At 37.3% G+C, this 18,870-nt stretch overlaps 1 protein-coding gene across 1 annotated transcript in view; it reads right to left on the bottom strand.

The window, feature by feature from the left end:
- The window catches only part of LOC100371433 (voltage-dependent L-type calcium channel subunit alpha-1D-like), an 86,564-nt gene that overhangs the window by 6,683 nt on the left and 61,011 nt on the right, over positions 1 to 18,870 (bottom strand). The window contains exons 28-36 of the mRNA XM_085496655.1: positions 10,279 to 10,407; positions 10,068 to 10,133; positions 7,984 to 8,078; positions 4,371 to 4,524; positions 4,088 to 4,215; positions 1,420 to 1,516; positions 1,208 to 1,310; positions 976 to 1,077; positions 269 to 402 (exon numbers count right to left, since the gene is read on the bottom strand). Of these exons, the coding sequence (XP_085352781.1) occupies positions 269 to 402; positions 976 to 1,077; positions 1,208 to 1,310; positions 1,420 to 1,516; positions 4,088 to 4,215; positions 4,371 to 4,524; positions 7,984 to 8,078; positions 10,068 to 10,133; positions 10,279 to 10,407 (1,008 nt within the window). The remainder of the gene's footprint in view (positions 1 to 268; positions 403 to 975; positions 1,078 to 1,207; positions 1,311 to 1,419; positions 1,517 to 4,087; positions 4,216 to 4,370; positions 4,525 to 7,983; positions 8,079 to 10,067; positions 10,134 to 10,278; positions 10,408 to 18,870) is intronic.

Raw genomic sequence — 18,870 nt, 5'->3', positions numbered from 1 at the left:
GTGTAAAACACAACAGATTCTATTTAGAATTCACCATCTGTGATAACTTCTATATATTAAACATCTAATTGTATAATAATTTGAGGGGGGGGGGGCTATTCACTTGCACAATTTTTGAGAGTTTATAAGTAAAGTAGACTACTAAAGATTGTATCCATGATGTGAGATGACATCTTAAGCACAATATGCATTGTTACAAACATCAATAATGGATGACCAGGGAATACAACTGACATCTATGTAAAAAAGAGTTGAATTTTACCATCACCTGTAAGTTAGCTACCATGCCACCATCGTGGCCATGCTGTTTTTGTTGCTCCTGTTTGCGCTTTTTAAATCTTCTAAAGTAATCTTGAATTAAGAAGGTTGCATAGAATTTACCGACAGTCACTTCATCATCGGCTGAAAGAACAAGAGGTCAAAGGTTAAACAGTAACTATTCAGAATGAGATAAATATTTGATTTATATGAATTTTAAACATTCCAATAGCTGTCATTCGAACAAACATGTTGAAAGCAATCCATAATTATAGTACTACATGCAGGGAAGATAATGCATGGATTTTTGAAAATGCTATTATATGTTTCCATGGACATGAAATCAAGCCCACCTAAGTTACCTTAACAATGTTGTTCATATGTAACTGAAGTATAATTATATCAACTGGTGTACAGTTAAATTAGAGGTTCACTTATTTGAAAGAATAAGGCATTTACATTTTTAATGACAAAATATTCACTAAAGAAATCATCAGAAAATGAACAAATCTGACAGAGGTCCACCCAAGGCACCTCTTATCATGCAATCAAAGCAATTGGGCTGTTAGTTTTCAAGAAGAAGTTGAAATCCAACTTTGGATGACAGCTGTCACATGAACAATATCTTATAAAACAACTCTGTTCTGTCATTTTCAAAAACAGTGAAGCAAAAAATAAGGAGAGGGGGTATAATGAACATGACAAACAATTACTCACATCCTGCTGGAGGAACCACTTGATCCAACAATTTGTTGTTGGTTCTTTTCCAAATCTTCTTGATAACTCCTCTCAACTCCTCATTAGCTTGATCAATATTGCCTGTGGTACATATTTAATAAATACATAGTTTATAAGAATGAAAAATTATGATATGATGATATAAGGAACCAATAATATTGTGATATAAGCGAGCACTAATGAAAAACAATCATTGACACTATTCACCTACCTTCAGTTTTAATTTTCAAAGATGTTCTGACAAGTGCAAATAGTGTGGCATTGAACATGACAGTCCCATCACTATTTAAAGGCATATTCATTGTTACCAACCTCTGGAAAACAAGTCAACACAATTAATTACTGTCAATTTCAAGTTTATAGAGACACATGTTGTTTTTACATCTAAGCATCATTTTCAACATGTCAGAAGACCCCACATACCTTACAAGCCACTCTGTGAGGGCAGAGTTTACCAAATCCAAGTGGAGGAGAAATACGTCTCAGCAAGGTGACAACATCAAGGTGCTTTATTCGACCACTGAAAACAATTACAAGCACATCACAGTCAGATGATGGTAGTGAAATGATATTTGAAATATTTATGAAAGTAAATTAAAGAACTCATTTAAGTTTCCTTTGAAACTGTGATACAAAAACACTGTCATGATCATGAGTAATATACATGTAAACTTTGTTTATCTTGACAAAACAATTCAGTTTTAGAAGGCCAATGTACAGTATTTTAAGATCTGACGCCATTATATACAAGAGTTGTATCATACTATCAGCTGAACAAAGCAATATTAACACATTTCTGACTTGGACAACTGCCAACCACCATTATAAGCAACAAACAAAGGAATTATTTAGAATTTTCTGCCACAATCAACATCAGAAAACCATCCTGCGAAAACAATAATTGTGCACAGATTGGAATAAAATCCAGTGGAAACACATGATCTATGTGGCTTGTGTGGATTGAGAAGAACCAGCATGTAGACTAGAGAAATATACATAATCTGAATAATGTGCTTCGCTAGCTACATGTATATGCCTATTTGTAATCCCATTAACATGGCTACTTGTTGGGAAGAACACGATATGACAACATGAAGAGCAAATACTTTTAATATTTTTTAATGGTATATAATCATAGGGTAATGATGCTGTTCAAAACAGTGTTCTCAAGTGATCATCTATACATTGCTGAACTGAAGCCATGCTGTGCTCACATTCAAATATATTGCGATAAAGTGACTTTATAGTATATTATACAAACTTATGCATATTCATAAGATAATGAAACTCCCTGGTTTACTTATAAACAAAGTCTACTAGTTTATTCATAATTTAACATAAGCACATTCTCAAAACAGTGTTTGTGTTTGAGTTGACATCAATAACATATCAAAGAAAGCTTAGAAAGAACTCCCGTGTGCTGAGAGTATTGAAGACGCATTAAAAATTAATTCAAAATTACTTGTACTTGAGATATTGATGGAATAGCTGAAAACTAATTATGTAAATCAGGTAACTGATATGAACAGATTTAAGTGTAAAACTAATAAGGTCTGCACAATGTACCAAGTTTCATTGAAATGTGATTAGAACCCAAAAAATATTGATTATTATGCTAATTAGAGAGTTAATATGAACAGATTTTAACCCAAAATTAATCAGGCTGTCTATTGTCCTAGAGCATTTATGTACCAAGTTTTATTCAAATGTGATGATCAATACTTGAGATATCAGTATTAATTAATTATGTTAATTAAGTGATTAAGAAGCATACATATTTACCAAAAACTAATATGGTGTATAGTCTTAGGTTCATTGAAATGTGATGGGTACTCTTTAACAGTTTCATTGAAATCCAATGAGTGGTTTGTAGACATCAGTGCAACAGCCATAGAACAGCAAAAATTTAACTAATTATGCAAATTAGGTAATTAATAGGCACAATTATTTATCCCAAAATTAATCAGGTCTCTGCATAGTCCTAGAAAATGTCGCAAGTCTCATTGAAATGTGATGATTAGTACTTGAGATATCAGGTGAAAAGCTGAAAATCAACTAATTATGCTAATAAGGTGATTAATATGCACAAATATTTACCCAAAAACTAATTAGGTCTCTGCACAGTCCTCAAGTAACTATGTACCAAGTTTCATTGAAATGTGATCATTACTACTCGAAATATCAAAAGCTGAAAATTAATTAATTATGCAAATTAGGTAATTAATATGTACTGATATTACCCTAAACACTACCAGGTCTGTGCAGTGTCATATGACATCTATGTACCAAGTTTTATTGAAATGTTATGATTAGTACTTGAGATATCAGTGGAAAAGCCGAAAATTGATTAATCATTATGTAAATTAGGTAATTAATAATATTAACAGATTTTTACCCAAAACTAATCAAATCTGCGCATTAGTTCAGAGCATCCATGTGCCAAGTTTCATTGAAATCCAATGAGTGGTTCTTCAAATATCAGTGGAACAGTCATGGAACAGCTTGAAATCAGTTAATTATCATGCAAATTAGGTAATTAATATTCATAGATTTTTACCAAAACCTAATCAACTCTGCGCATTATCCCAGAGCATCTATGTACCAAGTTTCACCAAAATTTGATTAGTGGTTCTTGAGATAACGGTGGAACAAAAAAAGTGGCATACATACATACATACATACAGACATACATACAGACATACAGACAGGGTAACTGCAAAGACTCCCTTTTGTGCTTCGCACACGGGAGTCAATAATGACAGCTATCCATTGAGGCTTTCCAATGTTAACCTTTTCACCACCAGTTCCCTCTTTTCATCACAAATTCACAAAACATTCCTGTTTATATTTTGCATTTTCCTTCAGAAGCTTGGGGCAGCTATAGCCAACATTTTTGAGTAAAAACTGTAAATTGACTCACATTTTGTCTGTTGGCTCCAAAATTAGGGCATATTTCAAGAAATATTGAAGAATTTAAGAAAAAAGTGCAGACAAATTTGGACAAAGTCTGGTGGTGAAAAGGATAAATACAACCAATGTTGCATGCTGAAACTTATGGGAATAATGTGACAAATGTATTAATTTAACTTACGTAGCATCAGGGTCATATTCAGACCAGACTCTGACAAACTCATCCAGATGGTGGGGACCTAATATTGACCAATCTCTAGTTAGGTAGTCAAAATTATCCATGATGACAGCAACAAATAAATTAATGACCTTCAGAGAAGAAAGAAAGGAACACATCAACACCCAGCCTGGCTCAAACACTGATTGCAAATTATATTTCACTATAAAAAGTTTACCATATATACAATTCCTAGTAATATGCATCACTGGTAAGAAATGGGAACTGGCTTACAACTTATACTTACAAGAAAGGAACAAAGTATATAGAAGGAGATGAAATAGGGATAGGAGACTGCTGTACCACATGTGCCAACTGAATCAGATCTTTCATCACATAGTGCTGTTGGACTATTAGCACACGCTAACATGATCTCTTGCCATGCCTCTCCTGTGGCTGATCTACAAACAAGAAAGATAGAGAGAAGTACAGTGAATGGACACCTGCTACAGGGACAATCAGTTGCTATTGAATTAATACAGGCGTTGAATTATGACAACAAAACATTAATTTCACCAACTAATGTTGGGTACAGTAATATAAAAGTATAACCTAATACATGTTGCAGGCTGTAAAAATAAAACCAATTTGTTAATATTCATAATTTTTTAAAAATCCTCCGTACACTGTGTATGAGATTCATTATGTAAACTGAAAAACTCTTTAATCTGAAAACCTGTCTAAACTAGCATTGCACCTCTAAGGCATCTCAAAGCTTTGTAAAACCATGTTAGGAAACCTGAGAGCATTGCACCTCTAAGGCATCTCAAAGCTTGGTAAAACCATGTTAGGAAACCTGAGAGCATTGCACCTCTATGGCATCTCAAAGCTTGGTAAAACCAAGTTAGGAAACCTGAGAGCATTGCACCTCTAAGGCATCCCAAAGCTTTGTAAAACCAAGTCAGGAAACCTTAGAGCATTGCACCTCTAAAGCATTTCAAAGCTTTGTAAAACCATGTTAGGAAACCTGAGAGCATTGCACCTCTAAGGCATCTCAAAGCTTGGTAAAACCAAGTTAGGAAACCTGAGAGCATTGCACCTCTAAGGCATCTCAAAGCTTGGTAAAACCAAGTTAGGAAACCTGAGAGCATTGCACCTCTATGGCATCTCAAAGCTTGGTAAAAATAAGTTAGGAAACCTTAGAGCATTGCACCTCCAAGGCATCGCAAAGTTTTGTAAAACCATGTTATGAAGCCTTAGAGCATTGCACCACAAAGGCATCTCAAAGCTTGGTAAAACCATGTTATGAAACCTTAGAGCATTGCACCTCAAAGGCATCTCAAAGCTTGGTAAAACCAAGTTAGGAAACCTGAGAGCATTGCACCTCCAAGGCATCGCAAAGTTTTGTAAAACCATGTTAGGAAACCTTAGAGCATTGCACCTCAAAGGCATCTCAAAGCTTGGTAAAACCATGTTATGAAACCTTAGAGCATTGCACCTCTAAGGCATCTCAAAGCTTGGTAAAACCAAGTTAGGAAACCTGAGAGCATTGCACCTCCAAGGCATCGCAAAGTTTTGTAAAACCATGTTAGGAAACCTGAGAGCATTGCACCTCTAAGGCATCTCAAAGCTTGGTAAAACCAAGTTAGGAAACCTGAGAGCATTGCACCTCCAAGGCATCGCAAAGTTTTGTAAAACCATGTTAGGAAACCTTAGAGCATTGCACCTCTAAGGCATCTCAAAGCTTGGTAAAACCAAGTTAGGAAACCTGAGAGCATTGCACCTCCAAGGCATCGCAAAGTTTTGTAAAACCATGTTAGGAAACCTTAGAGCATTGCACCTCTAAGGCATCTCAGAGGAGTTTTAAAAAAACCTTGCACATCCAGGAAAATTCCTATGAGCAACCAATAGCATATGCTGTGATTTATGACTAACTACAAAACAGCCCCATAGAACTGGTAAAAATGCACATCTGACACTGCTAAACAACCTACAGTCAAATCAAAAACAGACAGTATGTACAGCTGACAATGCCTAACAGTCTGTGGAGAAAGACAAAAACAGACAGAACACAGTTGACAATGATGCCAAAGATCACAACTGCGTTATGGTGACATCAATACTAAGTATAATTTACTGAATCCAATTCTAAAAATCAAAGAAAGCTTAGAAAGAACTCCCATGTGCTGAGAGTATTGAAGACACATTAAAAATTAATTCAAAATTACTTGTACTTGAGATATTGATGGAATAGCTGAAAACTAATTATGTAAATCAGGTAACTGAAATGTGATTAGAACAAAAAAACTATGAACAAATTTCAACCCAAAATTAATCAGGCCTGTCTATTGTCCTAGAGCATTTATGTACCAAATTTTATTCAAATGTGAAGATCAGTAATTGAGATATCAGTGTTAATTAATTATTTTAATTAGGTGATTAATAAGCATAAATATTTACCAAAAACTAATTGGGTCTCTGCATAGTTATAGATTCATTGAAATGTGATGACGAATACTCTTTAAAAGTTTCATTAAAATCCAAATAGTGGTTCTTTATATATCAGTGGAACATTCATGGAAAAAAATAACTAATTATGCGAATTAGGTAATTAATATCCACAATTATTTACCCTAAAACTAATCAGGTCTCTGCATAGTCCTAGAGGATCTATGTAGCAAGTCTCATTCAAATATGATGATCAGTACTTGAGTTATCAGACGAAAAGTTGAAAATTAACTAATTATGCTAATAAGGTGATTAATATGCACAAATAGTTACGCCAAAACTAATCAGGTCTCTGCACAGTCTTTAAGTAACTATGTACCAAGTTTCATTGAAATGTGATGATTACTACTTGAAATATCAAAAGCTGAACCACAGTCCCTCCACGTTGTGGAGGGACTGTGGCTGAACATAAATTAATTATGCAAATTAGGTAATTAATATGTACTGATATTACCCTAAAAACTATCAGGTCTGTGCAGTGTCCTATGATATCTATGTACCAAGTTTTATTGAAATGTGATGATTAGTACTTGAGATATCAGTGGAAAAGCCAAACATTGATTAATCATTATGCAAATTAGGTAATTAATATTACACAGATTTTCACTCAAAATCCAATGAGTGGTTTTTTAGATATCAGTGGAGCAGTCATGGAACAGCTAAAAATCAGCTAATTATCATGCAAATTAGGTAATTAATATGCATGGTTTTACCAAAACCTAATCAAATCTGGGCATTGGCCCAGAGAATCTATGCACCAGGTTTCATCAAAAACCGATGTTTGGTTCTTGAGATAGCAGTGGAACAAACGGACAAACATACATACACACACACAGACACACTAACTGCAAAGACTCACATTGTGAGCTCGCACATGGGAGTCAACAAGCTCTTAATTATATTCAATGTGACATAAGTCAACTCAACATTACTATACTGCTTGGTTAGTAACAAAAAAATAAATATTGGACTGGCTCAAAATTAAGACCTAAAATTGAATATCATACACACAACGGTTGCCGTTTATCAATACCATGTTATGATGTGGGCAGTGTGTCGGTCAAAGTTCATGCGAGTATGGTGGTCAAAGTTCATGCGAATACTTTCAAAGACACACATTTATCAAAATGTTGAGAAAAGAGAGCAGCAGACAACATGCACCATGTGACAACCTTACATACCTAAAAAGAAGCAACAACGATTGCAAGAAAGTTTGAAAGTTGTTGTTTCGGTTTATTGGATAGTACTCCCTCAGGCCGATCTTACCAAACAGCTGGATGGAGAGAAAGGGAAAAAAAGAAAGAAAAACAAAAGACACATAATTACAGTGACTATACTCACCAACAGGAAAACAAAAAACACTTAATAAAAAAAACTAACAATTTTAATTTTGTGGAGTCATAAGTACCTACCTAAATAATACTAAGAGAGCCGCTGGAAATGTTTGGAAGTTGTTGTTTCTATTGATGGCAGAATCATCATTACTAATGGCAATTTTACCAAACATCTGTTAGTATAGCAGCAATAAAACAACAGAGAAATAAACACACACTTTAGGTTAGAGCAAACATAATTAGTATTATTATGATGATTAGGAATAATATCATTGATGTTAAAGTGAAATTTTAGGTGAATTTATGAAATGATTTGGAAATGGTTTGACTAATGGAATGCACATGTGATAATGTGCAATTAGAAATTAAAACAAATTTATTTAACACTTAGATGGTATCATGTCTTGATGCTGTATTTTCTACCATTACTGTCAGCTCAGTCACCAACCTAACTGTCAACTCAGCCCAGTCACCAACCTAACTGTCAGCTCAGCACAGCTCAGCTCAGTCACCAACCCAACACTGGCAGCTCAGCTCAGGCACCAACCCAACACTGTGAGCTCTGCCCAGTCACCAACCCAACACTGTCAGCTCAGCTCAGCTCAGCTCAGCTCAGTCAACAACCAAACACTGTCAACTCAGCCCAGTCACCAACCCAACACTGGCAGCTCAGCTCAGTCACCAACCCAACACTGTCAACTCAGCTCAGTCACCAACCCAACACTGTCAGCTCAGCTCAGTCACCAACCCAACACTGTCAGCTCAGCTCAGTCACCAACCCAACACTGTCAGCTCAGCTCAGTCACCAACCCAACACTGTCAGCTCAGCTCAGTCACCAACCCAACACTGTCAACTCAGCTCAGTAATCAACCCAACACTGTCAGCTCAGCTCAGTCACCAACCCAACACTGTCAGCTCAGGTCAGTCACCAACCCAACACTGTCACCTCAGCTCAGTCACCAACCCAACACTGTCAGCTCAATTCAGTCACCAACCCAACACTGTCAGCTCAGCTCAGTCACCAACCCAACACTGTCAGCTCAGCTCAGTCACCAACCCAACACTGTCACCTCAGGTCAGTCACCAACCCAACACTGTCACCTCAGGTCAGTCACCAACCCAACATTGTCACCTCAGCTCAGTCACCAACCCAACACTGTCAGCTCAATTCAGTCACCAACCCAACACTGTCAGCTCAATTCAATCACCAACCCAACACTGTCAGCTCAGCTCAGTCACCAACCCAACACTGTCACCTCAGCTCAGTCACCAACCCAACATTGTCAGCTCAGCTCAGTCACCATTCCAACACTGTCAGCTCAGGTCAGTCACCAACCCAAAACTGTCACCTCAGCTCAGTCACCAACCCAACACTGTCAGCTCAATTCAGTCACCAACCCAACACTGTCAGCTCAATTCAATCACCAACCCAACACTGTCAGCTCAGCTCAGTCACCAACCCAACACTGTCACCTCAGCTCAGTCACCAACCCAACATTGTCAGCTCAGCTCAGTCACCAACCCAACACTGTCAGCTCAGGTCAGTCACCAACCCAACACTGTCACCTCAGCTCAGTCACCAACCCAACACCGTCAGCTCAGGTCAGTCACCAACCCAACACTCTTAATACATAATACATGTAATAACACATTGACAGAGACATGCAGGTTAGCAATCATTCAAGGCATACATGGCAGTAAAACATTTTTACATTTTAAAAACAAAATAGCTAGTGTTTGCAAATGCATTTATTAAGAGTACTGAATACAATTATAGAAGAGCATGATTTGGGAATATTTTGGGGTTACTTGACTATAAGTTTGGTACATAACCTTGAAAAAACCCTGAATAATTAGGAATAACAAAGTTGGCTGTGCACATTTGAAATATAAATTGATGTGACCGCCAATCTAACAGACTCCCCAAGAAAACATCCTTGGAAAAATCTCACAAGTAGAAACAAAATAGCTACAGCATGTATTTCATGGTGTTGTGTCCCTGTGTGCCCAGCTGTCACATCAACAAAATCTATTATGTCAGCTCTTGTTTAAGGTAATATACATGTATGCTTAGGGGGATAATTTATCATTTTCAGGTTTGTTTACCAAAGTTTTTTTCAGCCGAGTACCAATCAGACGATGGTTCTGTGATGTAACTTACCTGCATACCAATAACAGCATAGATAAAGAAGAGCATTACTATAAGCAATGCTACATAAGGCAAAGCCTGCATAGCAAAAGACAAACACAAAGCATCAGTATTCATTGAAAATCTGTCAATATATGCAACTTGATGGTAGGACATTTTATGAAATAGTGACTACCACCTTTCCAATGCTTGGACACAAAGTAATTGTAACTTAGCAACTCACCTGAAATGACTTGATGAATGTCCAGAGAAGTGTTCGAATACCCTCTCCTCGACTCAGAAGTTTAACAAGCCTCAGAACACGAAAAAGTCGAAAGAAATTAATGCTTGGAAAATCTGAATTGGAAGACCCCTAAATTGAGCAGAAAGAAAGAAAAAGAAACTGGCATAAAACACACATGATAACTAGGATTTTCAGTGGCACTATAAAAGATGAGAAAATGTAGAAGACCTTCAAACACTGTGTAATAGTACACAATACTATGTGTTTAATTGTGCCACATGAAAACAACCACAATATAAAAGACAAATATTGATACAATTTCATACAGTTCAACGTTGCACAACTAATTATCTTCTCACTTATACCCCAGAATGGTAAGGTCTGTGCAGGATATATGTGAAGTATACAAAAATGTAAATACATGACAGCCTTCTATGCTATCATGGCCTATTGTGAGTCTCTATTGTTGTATGATGTGCTATCATGGCCTATTGTGAGTCTCTATTGTTGTATGATGTGCTATCATGGCCTATTGTGAGTCTCTATTGTTGTATGATGTGCTATCATGGCCTATTGTGAGTCTATATTGTTGTATGATGTGCTATCATGGCCTATTGTGAGTCTCTATTGTTGTATGATGTGCTATCATGGCCTATTGTGAGTCTCTATTGTTGTATGATGTGCTATCATGGCCAATTGTGAGTCTCTATTGTTGTATGATGTGCTATCATGGCCAATTGTGAGTCTCTATTGTTGTATGATGTGCTATCATGGCCTATTGTGAGTCTCTATTGTTGTATGATGTGCTATCATGGCCTATTGTGAGTCTCTATTGTTGTATGATGTGCTATCATGGCCTATTGTGTGTCTCTATTGTTGTATGATGTGCTATCATGGCCTATTGTGAGTCTCTATTGTTGTATGATGTGCTATCATGGCCTATTGTGAGTCTCTATTGTTGTATGATGTGCTATCATGGCCTATTGTGAGTCTCTATTGTTGTATGATGTGCTATCATGGCCTATTGTGTGTCTATATTGTTGTATGATGTGCTATCATGGCCTATTGTGTGTCTCTATTGTTGTATGATGTGCTATCATGGCCTATTGTGAGTCTCTATTGTTGTATGATGTGCTATCATGGCCTATTGTGAGTCTCTATTGTTGTATGATGTGCTATCATGGCCTATTGTGAGTCTCTATTGTTGTATGATGTGCTATCATGGCCTATTGTGAGTCTCTATTGTTGTATGATGTGCTATCATGGCCTATTGTGAGTCTCTATTGTTGTATGATGTGCTATCATGGCCTATTGTGAGTCTCTATTGTTGTATGATGTGCTATCATGGCCTATTGTGAGTCTCTATTGTTGTATGATGTGCTATCATGGCCTATTGTGTGTCTCTATTGTTGTATGATGTGCTATCATGGCCTATTGTGAGTCTCTATTGTTGTATGATGTGCTATCATGGCCTATTGTGAGTCTCTATTGTTGTATGATGTGCTATCATGGCCAATTGTGAGTCTCTATTGTTGTATGATGTGCTATCATGGCCTATTGTGTGTCTCTATTGTTGTATGATGTGCTATCATGGCCTATTGTGAGTCTATATTGTTGTATGATGTGCTATCATTGCCAATTGTGAGTCTCTATTGTTGTATGATGTGCTATCATGGCCAATTGTGTGTCTCTATTGTTGTATGATGTGCTATCATGGCCTATTGTGAGTCTATATTGTTGTATGATGTGCTATCATTGCCAATTGTGAGTCTCTATTGTTGTATGATGTGCTATCATGGCCTATTGTGAGTCTATATTGTTGTATGATGTGCTATCATTGCCAATTGTGAGTCTCTATTGTTGTATGATGTGCTATCATGGCCAATTGTGTGTCTCTATTGTTGTATGATGTGCTATCATGGCCTATTGTGAGTCTATATTGTTGTATGATGTGCTATCATTGCCAATTGTGAGTCTCTATTGTTGTATGATGTGCTATCATGGCCAATTGTGTGTCTCTATTGTTGTATGATGTGCTATCATGGCCTATTGTGAGTCTATATTGTTGTATGATGTGCTATCATGGCCTATTGTGTGTCTCTATTGTTGTATGATGTGCTATCATGGCCAATTGTGAGTCTCTATTGTTGTATGATGTGCTATCATGGCCTATTGTGAGTCTCTATTGTTGTATGATGTGCTATCATGGCCAATTGTGAGTCTCTATTGTTGTATGATGTGCTATCATGGCCTATTGTGAGTCTATATTGTTGTATGATGTGCTATCATGGCCAATTGTGAGTCTCTATTGTTGTATGATGTGCTATCATGGCCTATTGTGTGTCTCTATTGTTGTATGATGTGCTATCATGGCCTATTGTGAGTCTATATTGTTGTATGATGTGCTATCATGGCCTATTGTGTGTCTCTATTGTTGTATGATGTGCTATCATGGCCAATTGTGAGTCTCTATTGTTGTATGATGTGCTATCATGGCCTATTGTGAGTCTCTATTGTTGTATGATGTGCTATCATGGCCAATTGTGAGTCTCTATTGTTGTATGATGTGCTATCATGGCCTATTGTGAGTCTCTATTGTTGTATGATGTGCTATCATGGCCTATTGTGAGTCTCTATTGTTGTATGATGTGCTATCATGGCTTATTGTGAGTCTCTATTGTTGTATGATGTGCTATCATGGCCTATTGTGTGTCTCTATTGTTGTATGATGTGCTATCATGGCCTATTGTGAGTCTCTATTGTTGTATGATGTGCTATCATGGCCTATTGTGAGTCTCTATTGTTGTATGATGTGCTATCATGGCCAATTGTGAGTCTCTATTGTTGTATGATGTGCTATCATGGCCTATTGTGTGTCTCTATTGTTGTATGATGTGCTATCATGGCCTATTGTGAGTCTATATTGTTGTATGATGTGCTATCATGACCTAGTGTGAGTCTATATTGTTGTATGATGTGCTATCATGGCCTATTGTGAGTCTATATTGTTGTATGATGTGCTATCATGGCCTATTGTGAGTCTATATTGTTGTATGATGTGCTATCATGGCCTATTGTGAGTCTATATTGTTGTATGATGTGCTATCATGGCCTATTGTGAGTCTATATTGTTGTATGATGTGCTATCATTGCCAATTGTGAGTCTCTATTGTTGTATGATGTGCTATCATGGCCAATTGTGTGTCTCTATTGTTGTATGATGTGCTATCATGGCCTATTGTGAGTCTATATTGTTGTATGATGTGCTATCATTGCCAATTGTGAGTCTCTATTGTTGTATGATGTGCTATCATGGCCTATTGTGAGTCTATATTGTTGTATGATGTGCTATCATTGCCAATTGTGAGTCTCTATTGTTGTATGATGTGCTATCATGGCCAATTGTGTGTCTCTATTGTTGTATGATGTGCTATCATGGCCTATTGTGAGTCTATATTGTTGTATGATGTGCTATCATTGCCAATTGTGAGTCTCTATTGTTGTATGATGTGCTATCATGGCCAATTGTGTGTCTCTATTGTTGTATGATGTGCTATCATGGCCTATTGTGAGTCTATATTGTTGTATGATGTGCTATCATGGCCTATTGTGTGTCTCTATTGTTGTATGATGTGCTATCATGGCCAATTGTGAGTCTCTATTGTTGTATGATGTGCTATCATGGCCTATTGTGAGTCTCTATTGTTGTATGATGTGCTATCATGGCCAATTGTGAGTCTATATTGTTGTATGATGTGCTATCATGGCCTATTGTGAGTCTATATTGTTGTATGATGTGCTATCATGGCCAATTGTGAGTCTCTATTGTTGTATGATGTGCTATCATGGCCTATTGTGTGTCTCTATTGTTGTATGATGTGCTATCATGGCCTATTGTGAGTCTATATTGTTGTATGATGTGCTATCATGGCCTATTGTGTGTCTCTATTGTTGTATGATGTGCTATCATGGCCAATTGTGAGTCTCTATTGTTGTATGATGTGCTATCATGGCCTATTGTGAGTCTCTATTGTTGTATGATGTGCTATCATGGCCAATTGTGAGTCTCTATTGTTGTATGATGTGCTATCATGGCCTATTGTGAGTCTATATTGTTGTATGATGTGCTATCATGGCCAATTGTGAGTCTCTATTGTTGTATGATGTGCTATCATGGCCAATTGTGAGTCTCTATTGTTGTATGATGTGCTATCATGGCCAATTGTGAGTCTCTATTGTTGTATGATGTGCTATCATGGCCAATTGTGAGTCTCTATTGTTGTATGATGTGCTATCATGGCCTATTGTGAGTCTCTATTGTTGTATGATGTGCTATCATGGCCTATTGTGTGTCTCTATTGTTGTATGATGTGCTATCATGGCCAATTGTGAGTCTCTATTGTTGTATGATGTGCTATCATGGCCAATTGTGAGTATCTATTGTTGTATGATGTGCTATCATGGCCTATTGTGAGTCTCTATTGTTGTATGATGTGCTATCATGGCCTATTGTGTGTCTCTATTGTTGTATGATGTGCTATCATGGCCAATTGTGAGTCTCTATTGTTGTATGATGTGCTATCATGGCCAATTGTGAGTCTTTATTGTATGATGTGCTATCATGGCCAATTGTGAGTCTTTATTGTTGTATGATGTGCTGTCATGGCCAATTGTGAGTCTTTATTGTTGTATGATGTGCTATCATGGCCTATTGTGAGTCTATATTGTTGTATGATGTGCTATCATGGCAAATTGTGAGTCTCTATTGTTGTATGTGCTGTCATGGCAAATTGTGAGTCTCTATTGTTGTATGATGTGCTGTCATGGCAAATTGTGTGTCTCTATTGTTGTATGATGTGCTATCATGGCCTATTGTGAGTCTATATTGTTGTATGATGTGCTATCATGGCCAATTGTGAGTCTCTATTGTTGTATGATGTGCTATCATGGCCTATTGTGAGTCTCTATTGTTGTATGATGTGCTATCATGGCCTATTGTGTGTCTCTATTGTTGTATGATGTGCTATCATGGCCAATTGTGAGTCTCTATTGTTGTATGATGTGTTATCATGGCCAATTGTGAGTCTTTATTGTTGTATGATGTGCTATCATGGCCAATTGTGAGTCTTTATTGTTGTATGATGTGCTGTCATGGCCAATTGTGAGTCTTTATTGTTGTATGATGTGCTATCATGGCCTATTGTGTGTCTCTATTGTTGTATGATGTGCTATCATGGCCAATTGTGAGTCTCTATTGTTGTATGATGTGCTATCATGGCCAATTGTGAGTTTCTATTGTTGTATGTGCTGTCATGGCAAATTGTGTGTCTCTATTGTTGTATGATGTGCTATCATGGCCTATTGTGAGTCTATATTGTTGTATGATGTGCTATCATGGCAAATTGTGAGTCTCTATTGTTGTATGTGCTGTCATGGCAAATTGTGAGTCTCTATTGTTGTATGATGTGCTGTCATGGCAAACTGTGTGTCTCTATTGTTGTATGATGTGCTATCATGGCCTATTGTGAGTCTATATTGTTGTATGATGTGCTATCATGGCCTATTGTGAGTCTATATTGTTGTATGATGTGCTATCATGGCCAATTGTGAGTCTCTATTGTTGTATGATGTGCTATCATGGCCTATTGTGAGTCTATATTGTTGTATGATGTGCTATCATGGCCTATTGTGAGTCTATATTGTTGTATGATGTGCTATCATGGCCAATTGTGAGTCTCTATTGTTGTATGATGTGCTATCATGGCCAATTGTGAGTCTCTATTGTTGTATGATGTGCTATCATGGCGAATTGTGAGTCTCTATTGTTGTATGATGTGCTATCATGGCGAATTGTGAGTCTCTATTGTTGTATGATGTGCTATCATGGCCTATTGTGAGTCTCTATTGTTGTATGATGTGCTATCATTGCCTATTGTGAGTCTATATTGTTGTATGATGTGCTATCATGGCCTATTGTGAGTCTATATTGTTGTATGATGTTCTGTCATGGCCAATTGTGAGTCTTTATTGTTGCATGATGTGCTATCATGGGCTATTGCGAGTCTCTATGGTTGTATGATGTGCTATCATTGCCAATTGTGAGTCTCTATTGTTGTATGTGGTATCATGGCCTATTGTGAGTCTATATTGTTGTATGATGTGCTATCATGACCTAGTGTGAGTCTATATTGTTGTATGATGTGCTATCATGGCCTATTGTGAGTCTATATTGTTGTATGATGTGCTATCATGGCCTATTGTGAGTCTATATTGTTGTATGATGTGCTATCATGGCCTATTGTGAGTCTATATTGTTGTATGATGTGCTATCATGGCCTATTGTGAGTCTATATTGTTGTATGATGTGCTATCATGGCCTATTGTGAGTCTATATTGTTGTATGATGTGCTATCATGGCCTATTGTGTGTCTCTATTGTTGTATGATGTGCTATCATGGCCTATTGTGAGTCTATTGTTGTATGATGTGCTATCATGGCCAATTGTGTGTCTCTATTGTATGATGTGCTATCATGGCCAATTGTGTGTCTATATTGTTGTATGATGTGCTATCATGGCCTATTGTGAGTCTCTATTGTTGTATGATGTGCTATCATGGCCAATTGTGAGTCTCTATTGTATGATGTGCTATCATGACCAATTGTGAGTCTCTATTGTTGTATGATGTGCTATCATGGCCAATTGTGAGTTTATATTGTTGTATGATGTGCTATCATGGCCAATTGTGTGTCTATATTGTTGTATGATGTGATATCATGTACAATTGTGAGTTTATATTGTTGTATGATGTGCTATCATGGCCTATTGTGAGTTTATATTGTTGTATGATGTGCTATCATGGCCTATTGTGAGTCTCTATTGTTGTATGATGTGCTATCATGGCCTATTGTGAGTCTCTATTGTTGTATGATGTGCTATCATGGCCAATTGTGAGTCTCTATTGTTGTATGATGTGCTATCATGGCCAATTGTGAGTCTATATTGTTGTATGATGTGCTATCACGGACAATCATTGCTTACTGTGAGTGAGCAGCAAGAATAAGCTGTGGTGAGTACAATACATGAGTAAAGAAAGTTTAGAACTATAGGAAAAAGGAATAAGGACCCTTTCCCCAAGCATGGAACTGAGCTGCTGTATATTATCAGTACCAGTTCTTTCTACCCCAATTTTCAAAGAATGGCTGAAGTTGCCCATAATAACATACAATGGACAGACTACACAGAATTGAAAATCTGGGTGGACAGATGGTTCCTGATTTTGGAAAAGCATATTTACCATCCCCGCAACATCCTTTACAATCCCATAGGAAGCAGTGAGAAGAGAAAGAAACCATTCAGTTACGAGAAAGCAAAAATAAAAATCCAGCAAGAATTCCCTCAAAAAAGAAAGTTTAACATCAGGTATATAGGTGCAATATGTCTCCATTTTGTTTCTGAGTAATATTATCAGTACAAAAAGAATATACAAGAAAGTATATAAAGTGTGCGAAAAGTGTCAGCTACTCTCATAACCGATCGAGAGTAAGTAGTGAAGCTAATAGTTCGTACAATACTACGTTGTGCAATTACAATCATGTTATGACAACCTTGTTTCTGTCTTTCAGTGCAGACACAGGGAAAAAAATCATAGCAGAAAATATAAGCTAGTTTTATTTCATTGTTATTCTATTTTTTTATGGAGAGATGTATACAATTTGCATTAAATTACAAAAAGGGTCATAATGGCTGTTCAGCGTAGTCAGCAGTCAATTGGAGTGTTTAAAATGACTGGATGATTGGACCCTTCTCGGTTCAAGAGATGCTGATCTTCTCTTGTATATGCTTGCCATATATTTCATTTTTGACATTCCTGTTAATACATATGCAAAGATAAACAAAATCTGCTAAACATTATCAAAGCACAGACAGTAGGCTGTCTTTAGCACAGACAGTAGGCTGTCTTTAGCACAGACAGTAGGCTGTCTTTAGCACAGACAGTAGGCTGTCTTTAGCACAGACAGTAGGCTGTCTTTAGCACAGACAGTAGGCTGTCTTTAGCACAGACAGTAGGCTGTCCTTAGCACAGACAGTAGGCTGTCTTTAGCACAGACAGTAGGCTATCTTTAGCAGACAGTAGACTGTCTTTAGCACAGACAATAGGCTGTCTTTAGCACAGACAGTAGGCTGTCTTTAGCACAGACAGTAGACTGTCTTTAGCACAGACAGTAGGCTGTCTTTAGCACAGACAGTAGGCTGTCTTTAGCACAGACAGTAGGCTGTCTTTAGCACAGACAGTAGGCTATCTTTAGCAGACAGTAGGCTGTCTTTAGCACAGACAGTAGGCTGTCTTTAGCACAGACAGTAGGCTGTCTTTAGCACAGACAGTAGGCTGTCTTTAGCACAGACAGTAGACTGTCTTTAGCACAGACAGTAGGCTGTCTTTAGCACAGACAGTAGGCTGTCTTTAGCACAGACAGTAGGCTGTCTTTAGCACAGACAGTAGGCTGTCTTTAGCACAGACAGTAGGCTATCTTTAGCAGACAGTAGGCTGTCTTTAGCACAGACAGTAGGCTGTCTTTAGCACAGACAGTAGG

This window comes from Saccoglossus kowalevskii, chromosome 3, assembly GCF_978046115.1.
Source record: "Saccoglossus kowalevskii chromosome 3, keSacKowa6.1, whole genome shotgun sequence".
Taxonomy (NCBI): Eukaryota; Metazoa; Hemichordata; class Enteropneusta; family Harrimaniidae; genus Saccoglossus; species Saccoglossus kowalevskii.
Note: the sequence above shows the minus strand (reverse complement) of the source record. Positions and strands in the feature narration are given on the sequence as shown.